The sequence below is a fragment of the Psammomys obesus genome, unplaced genomic scaffold (genome assembly GCF_907164565.1).
Source record: "Psammomys obesus unplaced genomic scaffold, mPsaObe1.curated_primary_1811, whole genome shotgun sequence".
Classification (NCBI taxonomy): domain Eukaryota; kingdom Metazoa; phylum Chordata; class Mammalia; order Rodentia; family Muridae; genus Psammomys; species Psammomys obesus.
In genome coordinates this window covers 9777437-9796986 of record NW_026596109.1, presented here as the reverse complement: position 1 = coordinate 9796986, position 19550 = coordinate 9777437, and the positions used below count along the sequence as shown (strand labels likewise).

Genomic DNA, 19550 nt, shown 5'->3' with positions numbered 1-19550 from the left:
TGGGTAACGTCAGCGAGTAGTGGTAGCCGCTCCAGGCCGTGCTCTCCCACGTCACAGCTAGCTTTCGGGCTTAGCGGGGGCTTCGGGACTGGGGATGTGCGCAAGAAGGAAGATGTGAAGGAACCTGGCGTGTCAGGTGCCTGGGGACAGGGAGTGTGAAGGTTGGGGTGGAGGTTGGGTGGCTCATGAGACCTGGGACTTTCCAAGGGAGGTAGGCGCCTGGTATGGGCCAGCCTTTTAGCCAGTGTGACCTTTCCTTTCAGGGTGAGCAAAGATAGATACTGAGAGAATTTGGAGAACAGAGGTTACCCACCTCAAGGAACCCCTGGTCCTTTTCTCAAGGGGTGATCCCGTTTACATCCCACATGGCAAGCTTAGTGTCCTCGCCCACTTACCCTCGCTCAGTCTCGGGGCCCTGCCACACCAGCAGGGACGGCCCACCCCTACCTTCCTGTGCTGCGGATGTGGCCGTGGATGGCCAAACGGGTTGGTTCTGGGTTATTACAAAACACGGCAGCGAGCACCCCTGCCCAGGGCTGCAAGTCTGCTCTAGCCAGCACCGCCATCACGTAGATTGTTGGCAGTGGAACTGCTGAGTCAGAGGAAGTTCTCCCAACATGGGTGGACGCCCAGGGGATGAGCTGGCCGATGACCGAGAAGGCCAGCTAGAGGCCACTGTGGCAATTCTCCGCAGCGACGGTAGACGGGAATGGCTGGAAGCCTAGGGCAGCTCCAGTCCTTTGGGGACTGGCTTGTTGGCCGGGGAAGAGGGTGAAATGAACAGCCTAAGTGGGGGGTGGAGGCTCTCAATAAGCAGTCAGCTTCTGACCTTGACCTCGGGATGACCCAGGATGGGCCAAGTGTCACAGGGCTGGCAGTCCACAGTCCTTCTGCCTGCTGGCCGTTGTCCTATCTCATGGACCCAGAGCCCACAGCACAAAGAACCAACCTGAACACAAAGTGCAGCTTTTCTGTACCCAGGCAGGGGGGATATCCCTACCCCAACAGAGATGGGGAAACTGAGGACACTGAAAGGCCCACATAGTTTCCTGGTGAAGAACTGGGAAGTTCTCATGTGGTGACAACCACCATCTTTACAGAGATGAACTCCCCTGTGCCCAACCACCTTGTCTGTCTCTTCCGCTTTGCTTTCCTATGGGGTGACATTATTTCTGTGGCTCAGAGCCTGAGGACAGATGCCTAGCTGGCCAGCCTGCCTCTGAAGGAAGTGCTTTGTGGGGGGGGGGGGGAAGAGGAGGGACTCAGGACGTACGGTCATCCTTGGCATGAAATGTCCAGGGGACTTTAAGCAGTAGATCGGGGCCAAAATGACAGTCTCATAGTGAACATGAATGTGCCCAACCCATTACAAAGCTCATTCATGCTGAGTGGAGCGAGACACCTAAAAGCCAGCTACTTGGAGCTGGAAGCACGAGGTTCAGAGGTTGGGGCTCAGCCTACACTGGGGATTCCTGACCAGCCTGGGCTACACGAATCTCTATTTCAAAAATAAATAAATAAATAAATAAATAAATAAATAAATAAATAAATAAATAAATAAATAAATAAATAGTTTTTAAAGGACGAGGGAGAAAGGTTGGCTCCATTCAGTCCTGAGGGAACTAAGTCTAGCCTGGGAGGAGGCCATTCCCCAAAGCCTCCACGATCCAGCTCTCCAGTTCTCCTCCCCTGCAGAGTGAGCACCCCCCCCCCCCATAGATGCTTGCCAGAGGCCCCATGACTTCTCCTGGAAGGCTGGCTGCACAGGCTCAGCTCAGATGTTTGCTCAAACTGAGTCCCGTGAAGCAGGCGCAGGACCTGAAGGCTGTCCCTTTAACATGCCCACATGAAGGCTGACGGTCACCTGGCATAGGGAGCCCAAACCCCAACCCCCCATCCTGGGAACTTCCAGTCAACTCTCATACGTGCTCCTTGCCTCAGATAGCAAGTTGCCAGCCACTCCATCCCCGCTTGGCGGTTCACTGAGCATCTACTGTGTGCCAGACTTGGTACAAGGCTGTGGGTACCGAGCGGTCGAAACAGGCCCTACAGCCACAGTATTTGCATTTCTGCACAGCAGAGTCCTAACACTGAGGCAAGACAGGGCCACCCTGGCCCACATCAGCTACTGGCCACTGCCCAGGAGAAGGTAAGATCTGGAGGGAGGCAGTTTCCAGGAGGGACATACCGGGAACCACTAGCAGCTGGGGCTGTTGCCAGGCCTGGGAGGACCCATGGAGTAACAGGCCCTGTGAGTCAGTGATACAGGTTGAAGGCCTGAGCGGAGACCCAAGGAGCATCTTTGCCAAAAGAGGAGTGCAGGAGGCTGGGTAGCCAAGCCTGCAGAGACATTCAGGTGGCAATCCAGCCAAACTCAGGTTTGATGGCAGTGCCTATCTTCCGATTTGCCTCCCACACCCACCGCAGCTCCTAGGAACCAGACCTTCTCAAACATACCCACCACTTCTTCCCCAGCTGGCTTTCATACCCTCCCCCACAGGGCAATGCCCTCTCTGCACACTCCGCTCTGGTGGATAAGAGGAATGTCATGCTGTGCCTTCAGCTCCGGGACCTCAGCTCTGTCTGCTGGGCCACAGAGGAGGTGGGGATGAAGGTCCTCAGATGGCCTGGTGTCTCTTTCCCAGACCTGCGTCACCTGCCACCTCACAGAACTGGGCTGTGAGGAGGGCAGGCAGAGCGAGGCGGGTTCAGGATGCTGCCACCTGAGAGATCACGTTTCATGCCAGCTACCCCAGGCCACCGCTTACCAGACCCATCACCTAGTGAGTGGGTTTGCTGGCTAGGGCAAGACCTCCCTGCCTAGAGAATCCAGCCCGTGGAGAGAAATGTGCTCCTCAGAACACGTACATGATCCACAGGCTTCTAACCCAGCTTGACCAATGTGGGGACCCGAATGTGTCAGGGCTGCAGTCCTGAGGCTCCCCACAATGCATCTTTGGCAATTTAGCCGTCCACACTATTCTAGAAGTATGTACTGTGCGCCAGGCAGTGTGCTAGGATTGGAGACTCTATCCCCAGGGGTTCCCAGTCTGCCTAGTGGCCACAGAAGTAGCAGGTACCCACAAAGGCCACCTTTCCCCACACCCAACGCCCTGCCTTAACAAGCGCTGGGAACAGGCGTCCTGAGCATACTCCAGCGGTGACTGGCTCAGCAACCTTCAGTTTCCCCACAAACAGCCACTGAGCCCCTGCCAGGAGAAGGGCGGGCCCTGACTTAGAGAAGGCAAACACTGTCTCATTGGCACAGGCGGCGGCCACAGCTGAGGGGCTTCCTCATGGTGGGGCCTTGGTTCCAGGAGACAGATAAGGAAGGGACAGTGAGAACCAAGGCCTGGGTGACAAACTGCCAGGATATCACACACGGGGGAGGGGGGGTCAAGTGCTAGGCAGTGAGAAAGGCAAGAGATTCCAGCCCCCAAATGCCGCCAGGTGCCATGAGCTCTGACCCATGCCATGGTCCATCCGCTCCATCTCTACCCTCCTTTGCTGGGGCCCCCATTTCCATTTCCGATCACTGGAAATCCCAGAGGACCCATTTTCACTTATTGTCTGGATGACCTAAGCCTGTCTTCAGCCATCAGTCATTCAAATGCCAACAATTCCCTTAGTGGGCCACTAACACAGGCCTCAACACCCGACTTCTTTACTGCCTTTTTGACTCAGCGTAACCCACCCAAGAAGCTCTCCCACTACCTGCTTGGCCCCAAGGGGTGGCACCATCCTGCCACACCTGTTTGATTAGCAGGTAGGTGTCACTAAACACATGACAAATGAGTGAATGCAAAAGAGTGAGGAATCTCAGAAATACCATCTGTGTGGCACCGAAGGTCCAGAGTGGGGCCTGAAACCTCAACAGGAAGCTAACTGTTCAGGCCCCAAATGCCAGGGTCCGGGGTCTCACAGGGTCTTGGGAAGGGACAGGAAGAAGCCTAGCACAGGACAGAAAGGACCCCTCTCTATCTTTCAGCACACGGCCCCCAGTCTGTTTGTGCCCAGCCTCCAAGCACAATGCTAAGCCCACAGTGAGCCGGGCCCCTTCTCCCTGCCCAGCCCACAGCCATGTCCTGGAGGAGACCAGGTGGCTCACCTCCACACCAGTCAGGGCCGGAACAGTCACAACTCTGGAGGTGCCCATGGCTGTCTGGGGTGGGGGGCTGCAGTTTTAGAGTGGTTCCTCTGCCTTCCCATCGGTCAGGTCCTTGGGTAAACATGACAACCCTGACTTAGGCTCTCTGCTGGCTGTGGCTTTCAGGGAAAGGGCAGTCAGGGCATGTGTATGGGTCTCTCCAGCCAGGCCAGCTACCCTTTAGAGTCAGCTGCCTGTGCACAGCTGAGGACCAGCAAGGAAGTATAGGGACCCCTGCCACACCGGCCATAGGCGGACATCTCCACTCCAGTCTAAGCTTCAGTGCTTCCTTTCGGTAGCTTCATGCTGCTCAGGGCAATGCTCTGGCCTGGTCCTGATGTCTTGGGTTAGGCCTGAGCCATGAAATACAATGCTAGGTGAAGGAAGACCAGTCCTTTCCTCCAAGGCCAGGTTCTGGGTGGCCATCTGTGCTGGGAACCAATCTGTAGGGACTGCCCTGGGATCCAAGTGATGGGGTGTGGGTAAGGAATGCAGCGGAGGTCACCTGCCATGTCCTCTCCCGCACAACACCCTCTCTACAGTTCTTGTCTGGAAGCATAAACGAGGAAACTGCACTACAGGCAGCAGTGTGGTCGCCATAGTCTGCACCACCCACTGGTCCAGAGGGACGCTTCCCCAAGTCAGAAAAGCTTCCCAGCACCTTCCCGTCCCCCCTCCTTCCAAGTATGAGGTAACAGGAGCCGCTGGTGGCCAGCCCACACTGCTCGTCGTTGGTGCCTAGATGAAGAAACTGACGTCAGTCACGTCAGACTAACCTGCTCATAGTGACAAAGGCAAGACTCCAACCTGCAAAATTACAGTCTGGTCCCAAAGATGCTCGGAAAAGCGGAGAGCACTTTGCTCGAGCACCAGTGGCCCCCACCCGCATCCCTCAGGTATGGAAGATGTCCCAGGACGTCAGCTGAACTCCGTGAACCCCGACAACCAGCATCCGCTGCACTGCCAGCCCGTCTGTAAGCTGCAGGTCAGGCTGGATCATCCCTCAAGTCCTTTGCTCACTCCCAGTCCTTGCCTCTCCCACTCCCATGCCTGCCTGGAGACCGAGAAAGCACCGACCGACCCCCATTCCACCCCGTCAACCTGACACACCAGGCATCCGGGCATGGAGACTGAAAACAAATTCACCTTGGGGAGAAGGCAAGGTGTGGACACCCTGGCCTCTCACCAGTCCTGGAGCTGTTTTCTACTTCCAGAAGGAAAGCCTGGGAAGCTAAAGCCAGAAAACTGAAGCTGCCTCAGCTGGAGGCCTCTAAAGGGCTGTCCCAGGGCCCTCCCAAGACCACTGCATTCAGCACTGAAATCAGGTGCCAGGCACAGCCCCTCCTTCCTGATCAATATCATCAGCTCCTACCCCCAGCCACCCCAAATATGTCAGGAAGGGCTGCGGAAAAAAGATGTCCCTTTAATAAAACGTTATCAACATATATCGTACACAAACTACAATGTATCATAATTACTTTTTTTTTTCCTCTCATAATTCAGAACCAGACTACAAGGTAAGAAAAAACACAGAAACAGCTACAATGTTCCCAAGAATCCGCACAAGGTCTTTTTTCAGGCAGATGGTATCTCACATAATATGATATACATGGGTCAGAAAAGGGAGGTAAGAAAACAAAGACCAGCTACAAGGGTGGGCGGGGTGTGAGGAGGGTGTAAATGTACAAAGAATTCAGTGTCTTCCAGGCCGAGACACAGAGGTTGCCACGGGGCAAGGCCAGGGCAGCCAAGTCACCCCTCCTTGGAGGGGGCAGGCTCCACCACCGGGTTTGTCAGTTTTTGAAAATAAAAACAGGACCAGAAACAGCGTCTGTTTGGTTGCTGGAGCTCCCCCCACCCCCACAGCGATGCCGAAGTCTGTCCATCCAGTTCCAAGCAAATACAGAGCAATTCCAACCAATACCCATCTTTGAAAAGGGACGAACGGGAGAATAAAAAAAAAAAAGAAAAAAAAAGAAAAGAAAAACACAACTTTGCCTGCCCTGCTAGTGCGCACTATGTGAGGACCTCGGGGCCAGAACGCGGAGGACGGTCCTACGTCCCGGATCACAGCCATCCTGTCGGTGGGGCCTCTCCTACCCTGCCTGGGCCGCTACCCAGCCAGCAGGATGCTTGCCAAGGAGACGGTGGGGACCAAGGGACTCGAGGCCCCAGGGGCTGGGCACGAGAGGTCTGGAGAAGAGGCAGCCATCTTGGAACAGTGCACGCTGGCGGGCGACAGCAGGCCGGGTGCTCTGGGCCCTCTGGCCACAGGGTGGGGGGGCAGGGCTTGGCGATGTGCTGTGACGGCCAGCCAAACCAGGGCGAAGCGGACACCTGCATCTCCTCGCCCAGCGCAAACCCCAAAAGGTCAATGCAGAAACGGCTGACTTCGGTTCCTTTTCCCCAGACAGCTTTTGAAAGAAACCACCGACTGTAAACTGTCCAGTTTATTATTATTTTCAGATGGCTATGACGTCAGTGTGGCACTGCGCACCTAGGCTAGCTTTTCTGGTGGTAGGTCTTGGGGACAGACAGCAGGTCTTGTGGGGTTTTCTTCCTTTTTTTTTTTTTTTTTTGTTTTGCCTTTTTTTCTTTTTCCTTTTTTTTTTTTGTTTTCTTTTTTTTTAAAGAAGAAAGCAAAGAGGTTGATTGGGGGAGGGGCACAGGGCTTGCTAGAAGCTTCCATTAAAAAAAAATTCCCCAAAAGAATCCTCCCCTCAAAAACAAATTAAAAATCCCAGCAACGGTAAAATCCCCAAAAAACAAACAAACAAACAAACAAACAAACAAAAATAACCCAACAAAAAAGTGTCATGTACAGAAAGGTCCTTTTGGGCCGGGAAAGGGTGGGATTTTTCTGGTTGTTGACTTGAAATATCACTTTTGAGTTCTGTCCTTCATGTTTTATGGAATAAAAAGTTTGGCCTTTTTATTGCATGAAACTAAAATCGGGAAAGGTGGGGGAGCGGATGGGAGGGACGGAGGGGAGCAGGAGACGGCCCTCCCCCAGCTCCTGGTGGCGACGCCTCACTTCTTCTTGCATAATTTCTGGCATCTTCTGCCTGCAATGCCGGCTCTCAGCGTCTTGGAGGGGGAGGTCACACACTCATTGTCATGCTGGGGGAGTACTGTAGGGGAAAAGCAAGGTTGGGGATCAGGCCGGCTGCAGGCCAGCAGCGCTGGCCAAAGCACACCTGGGGAAGCAGAGTGGGCAGGGGCAGGTGAAGGAGGCGGGAACCAGCTGACAGCTCTGGGGACACCCTGGCAGCACAAAGGAGCTCTGGGGTCAGCTCTTCCGAGAAACCAAGACGACAGGAGGGAACTGGATTTAAGGAGTCGGGGTTCCTGCAGGGCGCTCAGGAAATCTCTGGTTGTATGACCCCACTGGGCAGTGCCGCCTAACCAAGTCAACCTAGGGCTCCCCCAGCCATTCTGCTTGCCTCCAGCCTCTGCACAGACCCCCTGGAAGGAGCAGGCAGCAGAGGACAGGCAGTGAGTGAGTGGCTGGGGCTCTGCAAGTGGGTGGAAACTAACTGAGGCGAACAGCAGCACGGTTTGCAGGCCCTCAGGCCTAAGGGAACCACAGGGACCTGAGGATCAGGAGTCAGGGGCTTGGGGCGGGGCCCGGGGGGGCTTACATTGTCGTTCTGGAAGGAGTGGAGGAAGTTCCCTCCTAGCTCGCCGTCATCCCGAGGGGTGCCCGGAGGATTGCTAATGCCACTTATGTTGTTAGGAGAATTCTGTGGAGAGCGAAAAGTAGGTGAGTCCACGCTGCGGAAACCTGACCTAGCGGATGGGGTGGTGTTACTGAGGGAGGGGACACCAGGCGTCACTCACTTTTGGAAGTCCATCTATGTCGCCTGATCCTAAGAAGGAAGAAGAATCTGAGTCAGGGTGGTGTTCTGGTTTTTTATGGGGCGGTGGGGGGAGTAATTGGTCCACGTTTTCATGTGTGTATGTGTGCACACTGGGGGAGGTCAGAGGTCACTGTCGGGTGCTCTCCGCCTGCCTTTTTGAGTCAGGGTCTTTCGCTGAATTTGGATTCAGCTTGCTGATTCAACTATAGATTGGCTGGCAGCGAGCCCTGGGCTCCTGTCCCTGCCTCCACAGCGCTGGTATTTTAAGTGTGTGCCACTGTATCTGGCTTTTTACGAGGGTGCTGGGGATCCAACCCAGGCACTCACGCTTGACAAACAAACATATCACTGTCTGCGCCATTTCCTGAGGCCCATGTGCCTCTTTGAAGCAGGGTCTTGCTACGTAGCCCCGCCATGGCATGAGTTAACCATGCCCTCACCTCCGTATCCCACGTGCTGAAATTAAAGACAAGCACCACGGTGCCCTGCTTGTTTCTTCTTCTTTCTAAACTGGGGGTTAAGTCTCATGCATGCCTTACTGAGTACTTGAATACTGGACTGCAGCTTTATTCCATTTGCTCTTTATTTGGAAACAGGGTGTTGCTTGTGTAACCCAGGCTAGCCCCAAACTTGTGACCCTTCTGCCTCAGGCTCCTGAAGGCCAGGACTAGGTGAATACCACTGTGCCTGGCCCAATTCAGATGCTGGATCACTTGTCCACTGGGATCTCCACCCTCTCAGAAGGACCCTTTCTTCTACGCCTCCTGGTGTGTAAGCTCACATCGTCTCTGCTCAGAGCCCTCCAGGCGTGTAGCCAGCAGCTTTCGATCGGGACCTTCCTAGGTGCCAACACTGTCCCGTGCGCAGGGGACGAAGGAACTAAGGCAGAGCATGCACAGGTGCTGGCTTACCTAAGGATCCGTTCATGTGGTGCGGCTCCATGCCGCCCATGCCTCCCATTGGGCCGTCTGAGCCAGGACCCATTGGAAACTGTGGGGTAAGCAAAGCACGGTTAGGGGACCCTCTTCTGCTTCCTGAGCACCCTAAAGGCTCAGGTGAGCATCCAGGATGCTCCAGGCTCCCAAGCACCCCAAAGGCTCAGGCCTTGGGCCCTTGCTGCTCAGAAGAGCACGCAGGATGCTCCAGGCTAATGGGTCTCCCTGGCACACTGAGGTACCAGGTGCTGGAGAAGGTTCCTTGTGTTGGCTTTGGGACTGCGAAATGGAGGGGTGGGGGTGGGGGTTTGGTTTGTGCAACAGTCAAATGAGCAAACTCAGAGAGAGGGAAAAGAACCAGACGAAAGCCGCCAGGCTGCACACACAGCCAGCTTGCCAGCTTCTTGGGTCTCCTCACAGGGCGTGATCCACTCCTGGTAGGTGCCTGGTTTACCAGCTACTGCTGCACAGAGAAGTATCTCGACTACGCAGGCCGGCCAGAATGGTTCAGACCTGTCGCCTGCATTTTACAGGTGAGAAAACCAAAGCTGGGCATGGGAAGTGATCTGCTTAGTCTCCTGGGGCACACAGGTGAGCCAGGAGTGGAGCAGAGGCTATACCTCAGACACGCTAAGTGACTAGGGGTTGGCGGTGAAGAAGCCGTGTCACTCCATCCTGCCTGCAACTGTCACAAGGCCACACCTTGTGCTCCTGAGGTGAGGCTGAGCCTAGCCTGGTGCCAGTCAGTGCCTGTGCAGGTGATTGGATGGCGGGCGGGAGGGGCTAGACATGATAGGACAGAGGGAGGACCACTGGGCACTAAGGTGCTGAGGACAGAACTGAGTGACACCTCTGTTCTAGCCCAGAAGTAGCCTGCAGCCACCCAACAGGGAAAGAGGTCAAACGCAGCCACAGAAAAGGCATGGCTGCAGTTTCAGGGGCAGTTGGGGAAATCGGGACGGGACGCATCGAGGTGGCGGCAAAGCCTTAACGAAAGGAACAGAATCTGTGTGAAAGAACAGGCTGCAGAAGGCACTCTGTGTGGGCAACAGGCCACAGGCCAGGAGGCGGCATGGAGAGAGAGCCGAGGAGAGGCCCCCTGTACTGGGGGCTTCAATAACAGCAGGGCAGGCTGGGGCCAGAGTAAGCCACTTCCTGCGCAGGGGCTCCAGCATCTTTGTTACCTTTTCCAGGCACGAATGTCATACTAGTTAGCTCAAATGATACAACGACGAAGGGGATGGTCACCTTATGGGGCTCCCAGGACACAACTGTCCCAGACCAGAAAAAAAAAGTGTTTAAAGTTGCTAACACAATACACACATCACACCATGTACAAATGCACGTGACTGTGCTAACATAGATATGACCAACACATAAAAATCAGGTCTTTTTGTTACAGGGCCTATCTCTACCTTCTACCTCTGCTTCTTTCCCCAACCTCGGAGCTGTCTGAGAGCACTGGGACATTCTTTACAAGGCCGTGCCTGCCTGTGACGTGTGGCATCGGCAAACAGCCGCGCACACATAGGCTATATGCCCCAATCAATGAAACCTCTTTTCACACAAAGAAATGGCACTCAAGCACAGAGGACACTTGAACTTGTGAGACCCAAGCTCAAGTCCAAGTAAGTTTTAAGACAGAAATTGAGAAAAGTCCTGTTGGACTTAACTTGGCTGCCCTTACCATGGCACTTCCTGAATTCTCCTGCAGTCTTTAGTGTGAGGTTTACTGCAAACGCTTAGGTGAGGCCACAGCCCTTTTTTATTCCAATTCCTTTTCTTTCCCTTTCCTCAACACTTTTCCGGATCAGATGTGGATATCCTTCTTGTCTCATAGTTTTGCTTTTGCAGTGTTTTGAGACATGGTTCTCACTGGCTAGCCTTGGCTAACATCAAACTTGCTGCTCTGTAGCCGAGGTTGGCCTAGAACATTTGGCAGTCCTCTTGTCTCACTGCCTCCTGAGTGTTAGGATGATGGGTGTGAACTACCACGCCAGCTTGTCCCAGCCTTAAAAACTCTGACTTGTGGGGTTTTTGCTTGTTTGGTTTGGTTTTTTTTTTTTTCGAGACAGAGTTTCTCCATGTAACTTTGACTTTCTTGGAACGCCCTTTGTAGACCAGGCTGGCCTCGAACTCAAGAGAAGTGCCTGCCCCTGTCTCCTGAGTGCCAGCCTAAGTCACCTCTGTTCCTCAAAAAATGTTAAAGCCAACATTTAGCCCTTTTCCTGTGGTTGCCAGCAATGACTGTAATCTTTTTCATGAGCATTGGTGTTTGGCCTGCACGTGTGTCTGGTAAGGGTGTCGGAGTCTCTGGAACAGGAGTTTCAGACAGTGGTGAGCTGCCATGTGGGTGCTAGGAATTGATCCTGGGTCCTCAGGAAGAGGACCACTGAACCAACTCCTAACCACGGAGCCATCTCTCCCGCCCCCTTATCTTACAGGTAAGGACCTGAGGCATTCTGACTCTAGAAAGTAAAATTTGCATCAAGTTCTTCTGCAGAGCGACAAGTGACCTGCCAGGCAGGCTCTTGTCACAGAAAGACAGCTATGCCCTTTGCGGACGTGGTGGTACGTGTGTATGAGGTGCTGCTGTTTCACTGGTGGAGCTTTCAAATGAAGTTGCCAAGAGTGATATTAAACTGTTGGTTGAATATGCAGATCGATGCCAACTCGAGCTTGGATTTGATAAGGGAACACATCTGCTTTCTGCAATTCCATTAAAAGCCTCACGGAAATCAAGATAACATAGAATTCCAGTACGTAAATCAAAGGACCAAGATTTTTTTTTTTTTTTTTTTTTTTTTTTTTGTGCTCTTCTGCATTTTAGGCATGTGCTCTAGCCTCAGCGTGCAGTCTTGGGTTACAGGGCTGGGAGGTATCCCTGGCATATTGTGGACAGTATGGCCGGGACATCCATTATCAGAATCCCTTCCCTTTGGTTCACACAGAGGACTTTCCGCCTCAGCCACTGGATCTGGAACACAACCGCCTTAGATCCAGAGCAATGAGGGAATGGGGTGACGGCAGCGCTCACTCGTGCGTACACTCAAGTTAGCTCAGGGTCGCTGTTTTTGAATGGATGCCAGTGTCACTTTGAAGAACAAACAGAGCTTTTGGTTCAAAGGATGCACCAGCTGCCACACTTGGGAAAGGGTGTGTGCTTCCCCACCCCCTTTCTGCCCACCTGTGCCTGTCTCTGTACTGTAATGTTCTCGTCGGTCTTTATCCTGTTGTGTGCCTTTCCACTTGTCAGAAAAATAAGAGTCATTTAGCTTTCTTTGGTGCTGCCTGGGTCACGCTGGAGCTGGCACTGTCATGGTTTGTAGTGCTCACACAGTCACAGTATTCATAAAGTTAAGTGCAAACTTGCGTGTAGACTGCAGCAGCGGGCAGAGGCCTGGGTCCTGATGCCACAGCCCGAGGATAACACAGCCTGAGTGACAGCACCTGTCACCCACGGTCTGGGAAAATACAGCTGTAGGTGGCCAATGGCCTAAGCCATGTCCATCTGACTTAACAGTGTTCTCCATCCCATCCAGCGGGCCTCCGCCTAGGTTTAGTATTCTTTCCACTCAAGCTTCGCCCACGGCTACAAAATAGGACTTATGCCTTGGGGTATCTCAGGAAACAGGACGTTTAATGGTAGAATGTGGACAAATGACTACCCTTAGTGAGGAGGCAGCAAGGCTAGTGACTGTGTGTGGGGGGGGGACAGGGGCTGTGTAATAGAGAGCTTCCCAAATTCACTCATCACATGGCCTGGCAAAGGAGGCAGGCCAAACATGACCTGTGGAAAGCTGGCGAGGTGTCGAGTGCTATAGGGGTGCAGCTCAGGAGAGGGCCACGTGCTTATGTGCACAAGGCTCTGGACTCAGTCCTCATCAACAGTGTGTTTTGGCATCAACAGAGGGTAGCCCACGGGTAGGGACCTAAAAAGGGGGGTGGGGATGGGGGGAACTCTTCTATCATCTCAGGAGCTGGGCCCACAAAAGCAGAGGCTATCTCCTCTCCAAGGCCAGAGCACTCCAGGACCAAAACTAGACTGGCTCATCTCATCCTTTCACTGAGGGGAGTGGGAGGATGAACTGGCTGTACAGAAGCGAGGAAGAACCTGCATAGGGAAGTCCAGTGGGGGACTAAAGATGAGAGGAGAGTCTGGGCAGAGGTAACGCCATGTTGGCATTAGCATGGATTAGGCAGGTGCCCAGATGCACACCTCAGGTTTCACCCTTTGGGATAATGCCTAGGAAACAGGAAGAAGGATGGGTGAGAAAGGCTAGCCAAAGGGGCACAGCCAGGCAGAAGAATGGGGACTAAGCTAGAGCCCCCGGCAGCCTGGTGCTTTCCCTTGCCAGCATTCTCGACACCTGACCAGAGGGCGAGAGCTGCCCCGCCCACCTCCACTAGCGCTAAGATGGGGACTGACTTGCCCACGAGTTAATCACTTTTCTGATGGTTTATTTTATTCATCTTTGGTAACAAATGGCTAAAATCAATTACGCTTGCTTTCCTCTCAGCTGATGAAGTTAATTATGATTTGTTATGGTATCTGATATGTAAATGAGTAGAAAGCAGACTCACGTTGGACCGGCTGCCTCCAGGCGGCACAGGATTAATCATTGTGTAGATGTTGTCACTGGAATTTGTTGAATCTGTAGAATAGTGGAAAGCGAATAGTTCAGGTGATTAATTCATTTCTTAATTAAAACAAACTCGTGGCACTTGAACTCATTCTTTTGTATTTTATCACCAAAATTTCTTCTAAGTATCACCATCTTCTGGCTAATTTGTATTTAATGAAGATTCACAAAGTTTTTAATCACAGAAAATTCAACTGCAAAAACCACTCAACCACAAAGCAAGGATTTCAGGGTTCCCTGGGCAGCAGGGCAGGTCCAGCACACGGGACTTCAGAATCGTTCCCTAGGCTTAGCAAGGACACAAGGACACAACCTGTGTTTCCCCTCAGCTCCACCCAGGGAAGGAGAAGGCAGCACGTTATCCAGAACCATTTTGCTAGGCTGAGGGGTAGGGGACGGGGCTGGGGCTGGGGACAGGGCCGCATTAACATACGGAGTGGGTTAACGTGACCCAGTCTGAATGTAGGTCATGCTGCTCATCAATGCTGCAGAGCCGAAGCCGGAGCGGGAGCCAGCTGCGGCTGCAGCCAGCTCCACCCCTGCAGCTGAGCAGATTTCCTTTATGGGGAGCTGGGAGGGGAGGCTCCAGCCACTCCCCACCCAGCCAGGAAAGCCTCCTTAGGAAACCAGCTAGCAGTGTTCTGTCAGGAGCAGAAATTCTCCCTCTATTTTGGGCCGGGTAGGGGACGCGTGCTGCACTCCTTCCGGCTGACTGCAATGCTATTCTTAGCCGGTAGACAGATAATTATGACACTGTGTATATGTGCATGTGTGTTCCTGCCCGCATGTGCATGCCTGCCCTCGCCAGATAGAAAGAAACAGGGAAAGGAGATCTCTTACACAGAGGACCAGAAGCCCCGAGAACCAGAACCTCAGCAGGAGTGTGTGCTGCGTGCTTTAGAATCCTGGTCCCCAGTTGCTAGGCCCCCAAAGACCCTTTTTGAGTCGCCTAAGGCAATGAGACCTTGTCGTTTCAGACCTCAGCTCAGCCTCGTTCTTTTCGAAGCAGTGTATGGGGATGCAAGGCCACTGGGTCCCCTGACTGAGGTCACACCGTGGGTTGTTGGTTGGCAAGAGCTCACAGCCCTTAAATCTCCAGGTAGCAGTAGAGATGGTCCATGCACTGCTCAGGACTTAGCAGAGACTGAAGGGCCAGGATCTGCAGCAAGGCCCTCAGGCCCACATAGCACCCCACTCCTGCTGGACACCCCCCCCAAGCCCTCTTACCCGCAGGACTAGGCATGATGGGGGTTCCTGGAGGGCCGCCACCACCAGGAGGTCCCTGAGATGAGATAAAAGCTGTCATCAGTAACCTGTGGTGATAAGAGGCTTGGGGAGGCCACTACTGCTGCCTGTCAGTCCCAGGCCAGCCGGGCACACAAGCCTGAGGGAGCTGGGCTTATGCTCTTCCTCTCAAGCCGAGAGGCATCGGCGGTGGGGGTGCGCTCACACGTACACCAACCAGAGAGCCAGAGGCACTGAGGGGGATTACACAGCATGCTGGGTAGCCAGCCACTTAGAGGGAGGCCCTCCTGAGGCAAGATCTGGAGAAGCCTGGGCTACCCCAGGCCTGTACAGACCCCTGAACACAAAAGCCCTGGCCATTTGGACCCCAGGTGGCTCTCCTGCCCATCAGTTGCTCATATGCCCCAGATAGTCAAAACCCAGAGCTGCACTTACCACATAGGTACCGGGCGATGAGGAGGAGTATGGGATCTGGAAAGAAGATTTAAGACCCATGTAGTGGAGATGCCTTCCCCAACAGACAAGTACTGTGCCCCTTCTCTTCCAAACTCACCCTGGGGCACACTCACTCTTAGGAGAGGCTTGGGGACCCAGTGACTTAGTAACCTGGTCAGCTTCCAGAGGAAGAGGCCTGAGACCACAGCGAAGCCACAATGCAGGGGTCCTGGCGGTTGGGCTCCTCTCCCCAGTCTTGTGGGGAGCCTGAGAGTAGGGTCCCAGGAGGCTCCCATGTAGGAGGGTGGAAGCGAGAAAAACCTACCCACCCACCCACCGGTCTGCATCCCTTCTTCCCAGCCTGTCTGCAACAAACCCGTCAATCATTCCCCTCAATGCTAGAAACCAAAGCCACGATGCATCTGGAGCCTGGGCTCTCGGCTAGTACCCATGAGCCTCTGCAGGGCAAGACCGCCTCTTGAGGACCCCGGCACGCTGGCCACATGTGGGCTCCACCCACTCGTGCCTTCTCAGAGGCATCGGGCAGAGTCCTACTGTACTTCTCTCTCCCGACATCTTTTCCTGGCGACAGGAGTTTCCTAAAGCCCAGAACCTCTTTCCTAGGAAATGGCATCCCACCAGACCTGTATACTCACTGAGTTAGCACTGTTAGGATTGGGCCAGGGTCTGCCAGCTCCTGGGCCCCTGAGAGAAGAAGAGATGGTTAACATCAGGACAGGAAGTCCTAGTGTCCCAGAGACCAACTGACTCTGGAGTAGTACTGACTGGGTAGTTCCATGGACTCAGGCATTCCTCCAAATTAGATGTACAATTTGTAAAATATATAATATTTGAAAGTTATATATATATGAAAGTCTTTCTGCTTTTCCCTAGGAAGATAAGCCCCAGATTCTCATGTAAAGACTGCAGATCAGGGCTCATTTCTATAGGGATAAAATCTGGGATCAGCTGCTGAAGCTGTGCCAGCCTAAGGAAGTCACTCTGCCTCTCTGGGTCTCAGCACCCCTTGTTGGAGGAGCCTGAAGATCATTCGTGTACCCAACACTGTGCCTGGCACACCTACTGTATAAGGCAGAGCTCTCAGCCTAACAATGAGAAAACTGAGGTCCAGAGAGGCACCAGTGTCTTCCGGGGTTCCAACAGTGGGTGGGGAGGCCACAGGCTCTGAGGCACTGGCCAGGGCCTATTTGCCTTACATGTTAATCCCAGGCATGGCGGGGCCGAGGGAGTTGGGTGGTGGTCTCATGCCGCTGCCGTAATTCTGCAACGATAACCAAGGGTCAGTCTATGAGAAGGAGAAGGGGAACCGGGGAGGGAAGACAAACACAGAATATAAGTGAGAGGGTTAGTCTGTGAAGACAACCTGATGAGAGAGAAAAAAAAAATATATCATACAATCTTTCAGAAAGGGTGGGGACCAAGTGACAGGGACCACAATGACAACAAGCCAGCACAGAGGGGCAGTCACAACAGTCAATGTGTTTTGGGCTTCATCATGCTATTCCCTAAAACGTGTCTGTCCAGCAAGCTGCTGCCAGCCCCTTCCCACAGGCCTCAGCAGTCAGGAAGGCTCACTCTGCTGCCAGGTTCAACCCTGATTGGGGATGGGGTCACATGAGGCTGAGGGAGAAGACAACAGAGGAAACCAGCCCGCCATGCCACCGACCTCAGAATGCCTGGCAGTCTCCTCCACCAGTCATGGGGCCACCCCTTTCTCTACTGCTGCACTTGGACGGTGCACCCATGGAACACCTCCAACTCAACAACCTGGGGTGCCCAACGACCGACAGGAACAGTCAGGGAGGAGAAATGAACTGAACCAGCTGGGCACTGCCCTTGTCGGGCACCTGGGAGAACACGAGTTCACCAGTGCGAGCTGCCTCTTGCTTGGGCACACACTGCTCTCTCACGGTGTCCACTTGTCCTTGTAACAACCCTCTGAAGTAGGTCCCACTTTACAAAAGAAGAGACTGAAGGTCTAGGTGGGAGCAGCTGGCCAAGATCAGCTAGCGAATGGCAGACTAGGGTCCCACCCATGAGTCTTGGATCTTTCCTAAAACCTCTGGCAAGAAGGAGGTGAGAACCAGGGGATAGTGTAGGGTCAGACCAGCACAGAGCTGACACTGGGCTGAAAACAGGCGTCTTCACAAAGAACTGCCTCCCACAGCTCACTACCGAGGGGGGGCCCTGTTCTGCTAGGTCACCCATGGAGGCTTTGAGTCTGAAGACTGCCTTAGACAATACAGGCAGTGACATCCAGCTGCCCGTCAAGGAGTGAGGTCTCCAAGGAGGACAGGCCGCAGCCGGCTCACACAGAGCCTCCCTCACTGGGCCTGCAGGTCAGACGCCCTGGAGGGTAAGCAGAGGCTGCAAGGCGGCTGACCTCGGCTCAACCGCCTGATGTTGACTCCGGCAACGACAGTTCTCACGACTGAGGAGAAAGCTGTGCCACGTGTTTTATGAGTGCCACGTCTAACGGTCACAGCGACTCCCTCGGAGATTATAAATTAGGCGACGGAGGAGCAGAGGAGCTAGGTGCTAGGCTGGGATGAGGGCCTGTTGCCAGTCTCTGCCTGCAGGGTCACGACTGTTTGGTTTATAAAACAGGGACAAAGAGCCTGTGTGCCTTCAGCCTTCTGGGGACCCAAGCTGACTGTGAAGTGTCGGTTTTGGGGTATCCTGAGTGTCAAGGGGTGCATGGTGCCTAGAGACGACAGCAGCAGACCCACCTTAATGCTGCTGTGGAATCATGGAATGTTTTTACCCCATTTTGCCCCTGACAGGAAGCTAGCGCATCATGTTCCATGAGAACCATCTTTCAGGTGCCAGAGCTACCCACCCGCCTTCTCCCGGGAAAGGCAAGCCTCACACTCCAGGGTGATGGAGGTCAGGATGCTACTCTAGCACAAAGCGTGGGTCAAAATAGAGTGGTCATCCAGACTTGTGGCGTGCCGTGCCGGGAGACACACACAGGATTCCAATCCTACCCAGTGTGCTAACAAGGGGGCATCCTGCACAGAGCCACAGCGAGCCTCCCTCATATACGCACAGACCGAGGGGGTCACACCTCCCACCTCGCAGGTGACAACCAGGAAAGGAGGCCCAGAGAGACCAGACCCTGGCCCTAGTAAGCAAGGCAGGAATGGAAGTGGTGCTGAAACCAGGTTCTGGGACCAAGTTTTTCAATCAGAAGCACCAGCTTTTCCAATGGAGCAGGATGATCAGCACCCAGGTTCTGGAGCTGCTGGAGAAAACAGAGGGGAGCTCTCTCTGTCCCAGCTCCTGCCTGCTGGAGGTGATGGGGTACCCAACAGGAGCTGTCCCTTCACCCTCAGGAGCACTGTAGTGACGGGAGGACGTGACCACAAGGTCTCCCTTCCCCGCTCATAGCTGGTTAACAGATGTGCCTGCTGCACAGCTCCACTGGATAGGGTGACATACCTGGAGCCTACAGGAAGAAGGTACCCTTTCTCAAGCCCCTGTCTCCTGTCCTGTGCTAACTGTCTCTTCGAACAGAAGAACCATCTATCATTAGAGGAACCTGATGCTATCCGGGATATCTTCTGGGCAGCCTGACCCAAGACCCGACCCCACAACTTGCTTTAAGCCAGGATGCTTGGAGATAGGATGTTCCCCGGTGCCTCCTGCCCTCTCACTTGGCCCTGGGTGCTCTGCACAGGATAACAGGTCCTTCCGAAGCTCTGTCGGGTCAGTTTGTCCAGGTGGCACAGGACTGTCCCCACAGAATTAAGATTATCCTCTACCTGAATTTGTTAGAACACAGACCAACCAGAATGGTGTTCTGATGCTAGCCCAGCCAGAATGCTAGAATTGCTAAGGCTACAGCCTTGGGTTGGTTAAGGGTCTTGAACCTGCTTTACCCGAGATGACCAGGAGGGCGAAAGATTTAGCTTTGTCTAAGGATTCACTCTCCAGAGCTTGGACAACAGGGCACTCACTACCGTACACTAACATGGCAAGTGCTGCCTCTTCCCCACTGGTTGTTGTGTACAATAAAACCGTCTTAGGCCCTGAAGGCTAAGGACAGGATGATGCCTGGCTGCTCACTCCTTTGGGCTGAAACAGGAAACGGGGTCAAAAACTGGAATGCTGGTCTATCTACACTAGAGGGGTCCCTGGCCAAATCCCGACCTCCGAGCCTCATCTCGGCACAGCACAGCTCATGCAGTGGCGCTCAATTAAGCTGCCCGCCCCCCCCCCCCCCCCCGCCCTGTCAAGGCTTAGGCAAAGAAGGCGAATCGCA

General features: G+C 53.8%; 1 protein-coding gene across 4 annotated transcripts in view; it reads right to left on the bottom strand.

Annotated features, from left to right (window-relative positions):
- Nucleotides 1-7064: 7064 nt before the first annotated feature.
- Nucleotides 7065-19550, bottom strand: part of Ssbp3 (single stranded DNA binding protein 3) — a 134398-nt gene continuing 121912 nt past the window's right edge. For 2 of the 4 annotated variants that reach the window (XM_055628888.1, XM_055628890.1), the window contains 9 exons: nt 16483-16571; nt 15922-15970; nt 15266-15301; nt 14813-14867; nt 13527-13597; nt 8919-8997; nt 7988-8016; nt 7789-7890; nt 7065-7278 (listed from right to left, as the gene is read on the bottom strand). In XM_055628888.1, coding sequence (XP_055484863.1) covers nt 7249-7278; nt 7789-7890; nt 7988-8016; nt 8919-8997; nt 13527-13597; nt 14813-14867; nt 15266-15301; nt 15922-15970; nt 16483-16571 — 540 coding nt within the window. In that variant the 3' untranslated portion in view covers nt 7065-7248. The remainder of the gene's footprint in view (nt 7279-7788; nt 7891-7987; nt 8017-8918; nt 8998-13526; nt 13598-14812; nt 14868-15265; nt 15302-15921; nt 15971-16482; nt 16572-19550) is intronic. The other 2 variants (XM_055628889.1, XM_055628891.1) reach the window with 1 other exon arrangement.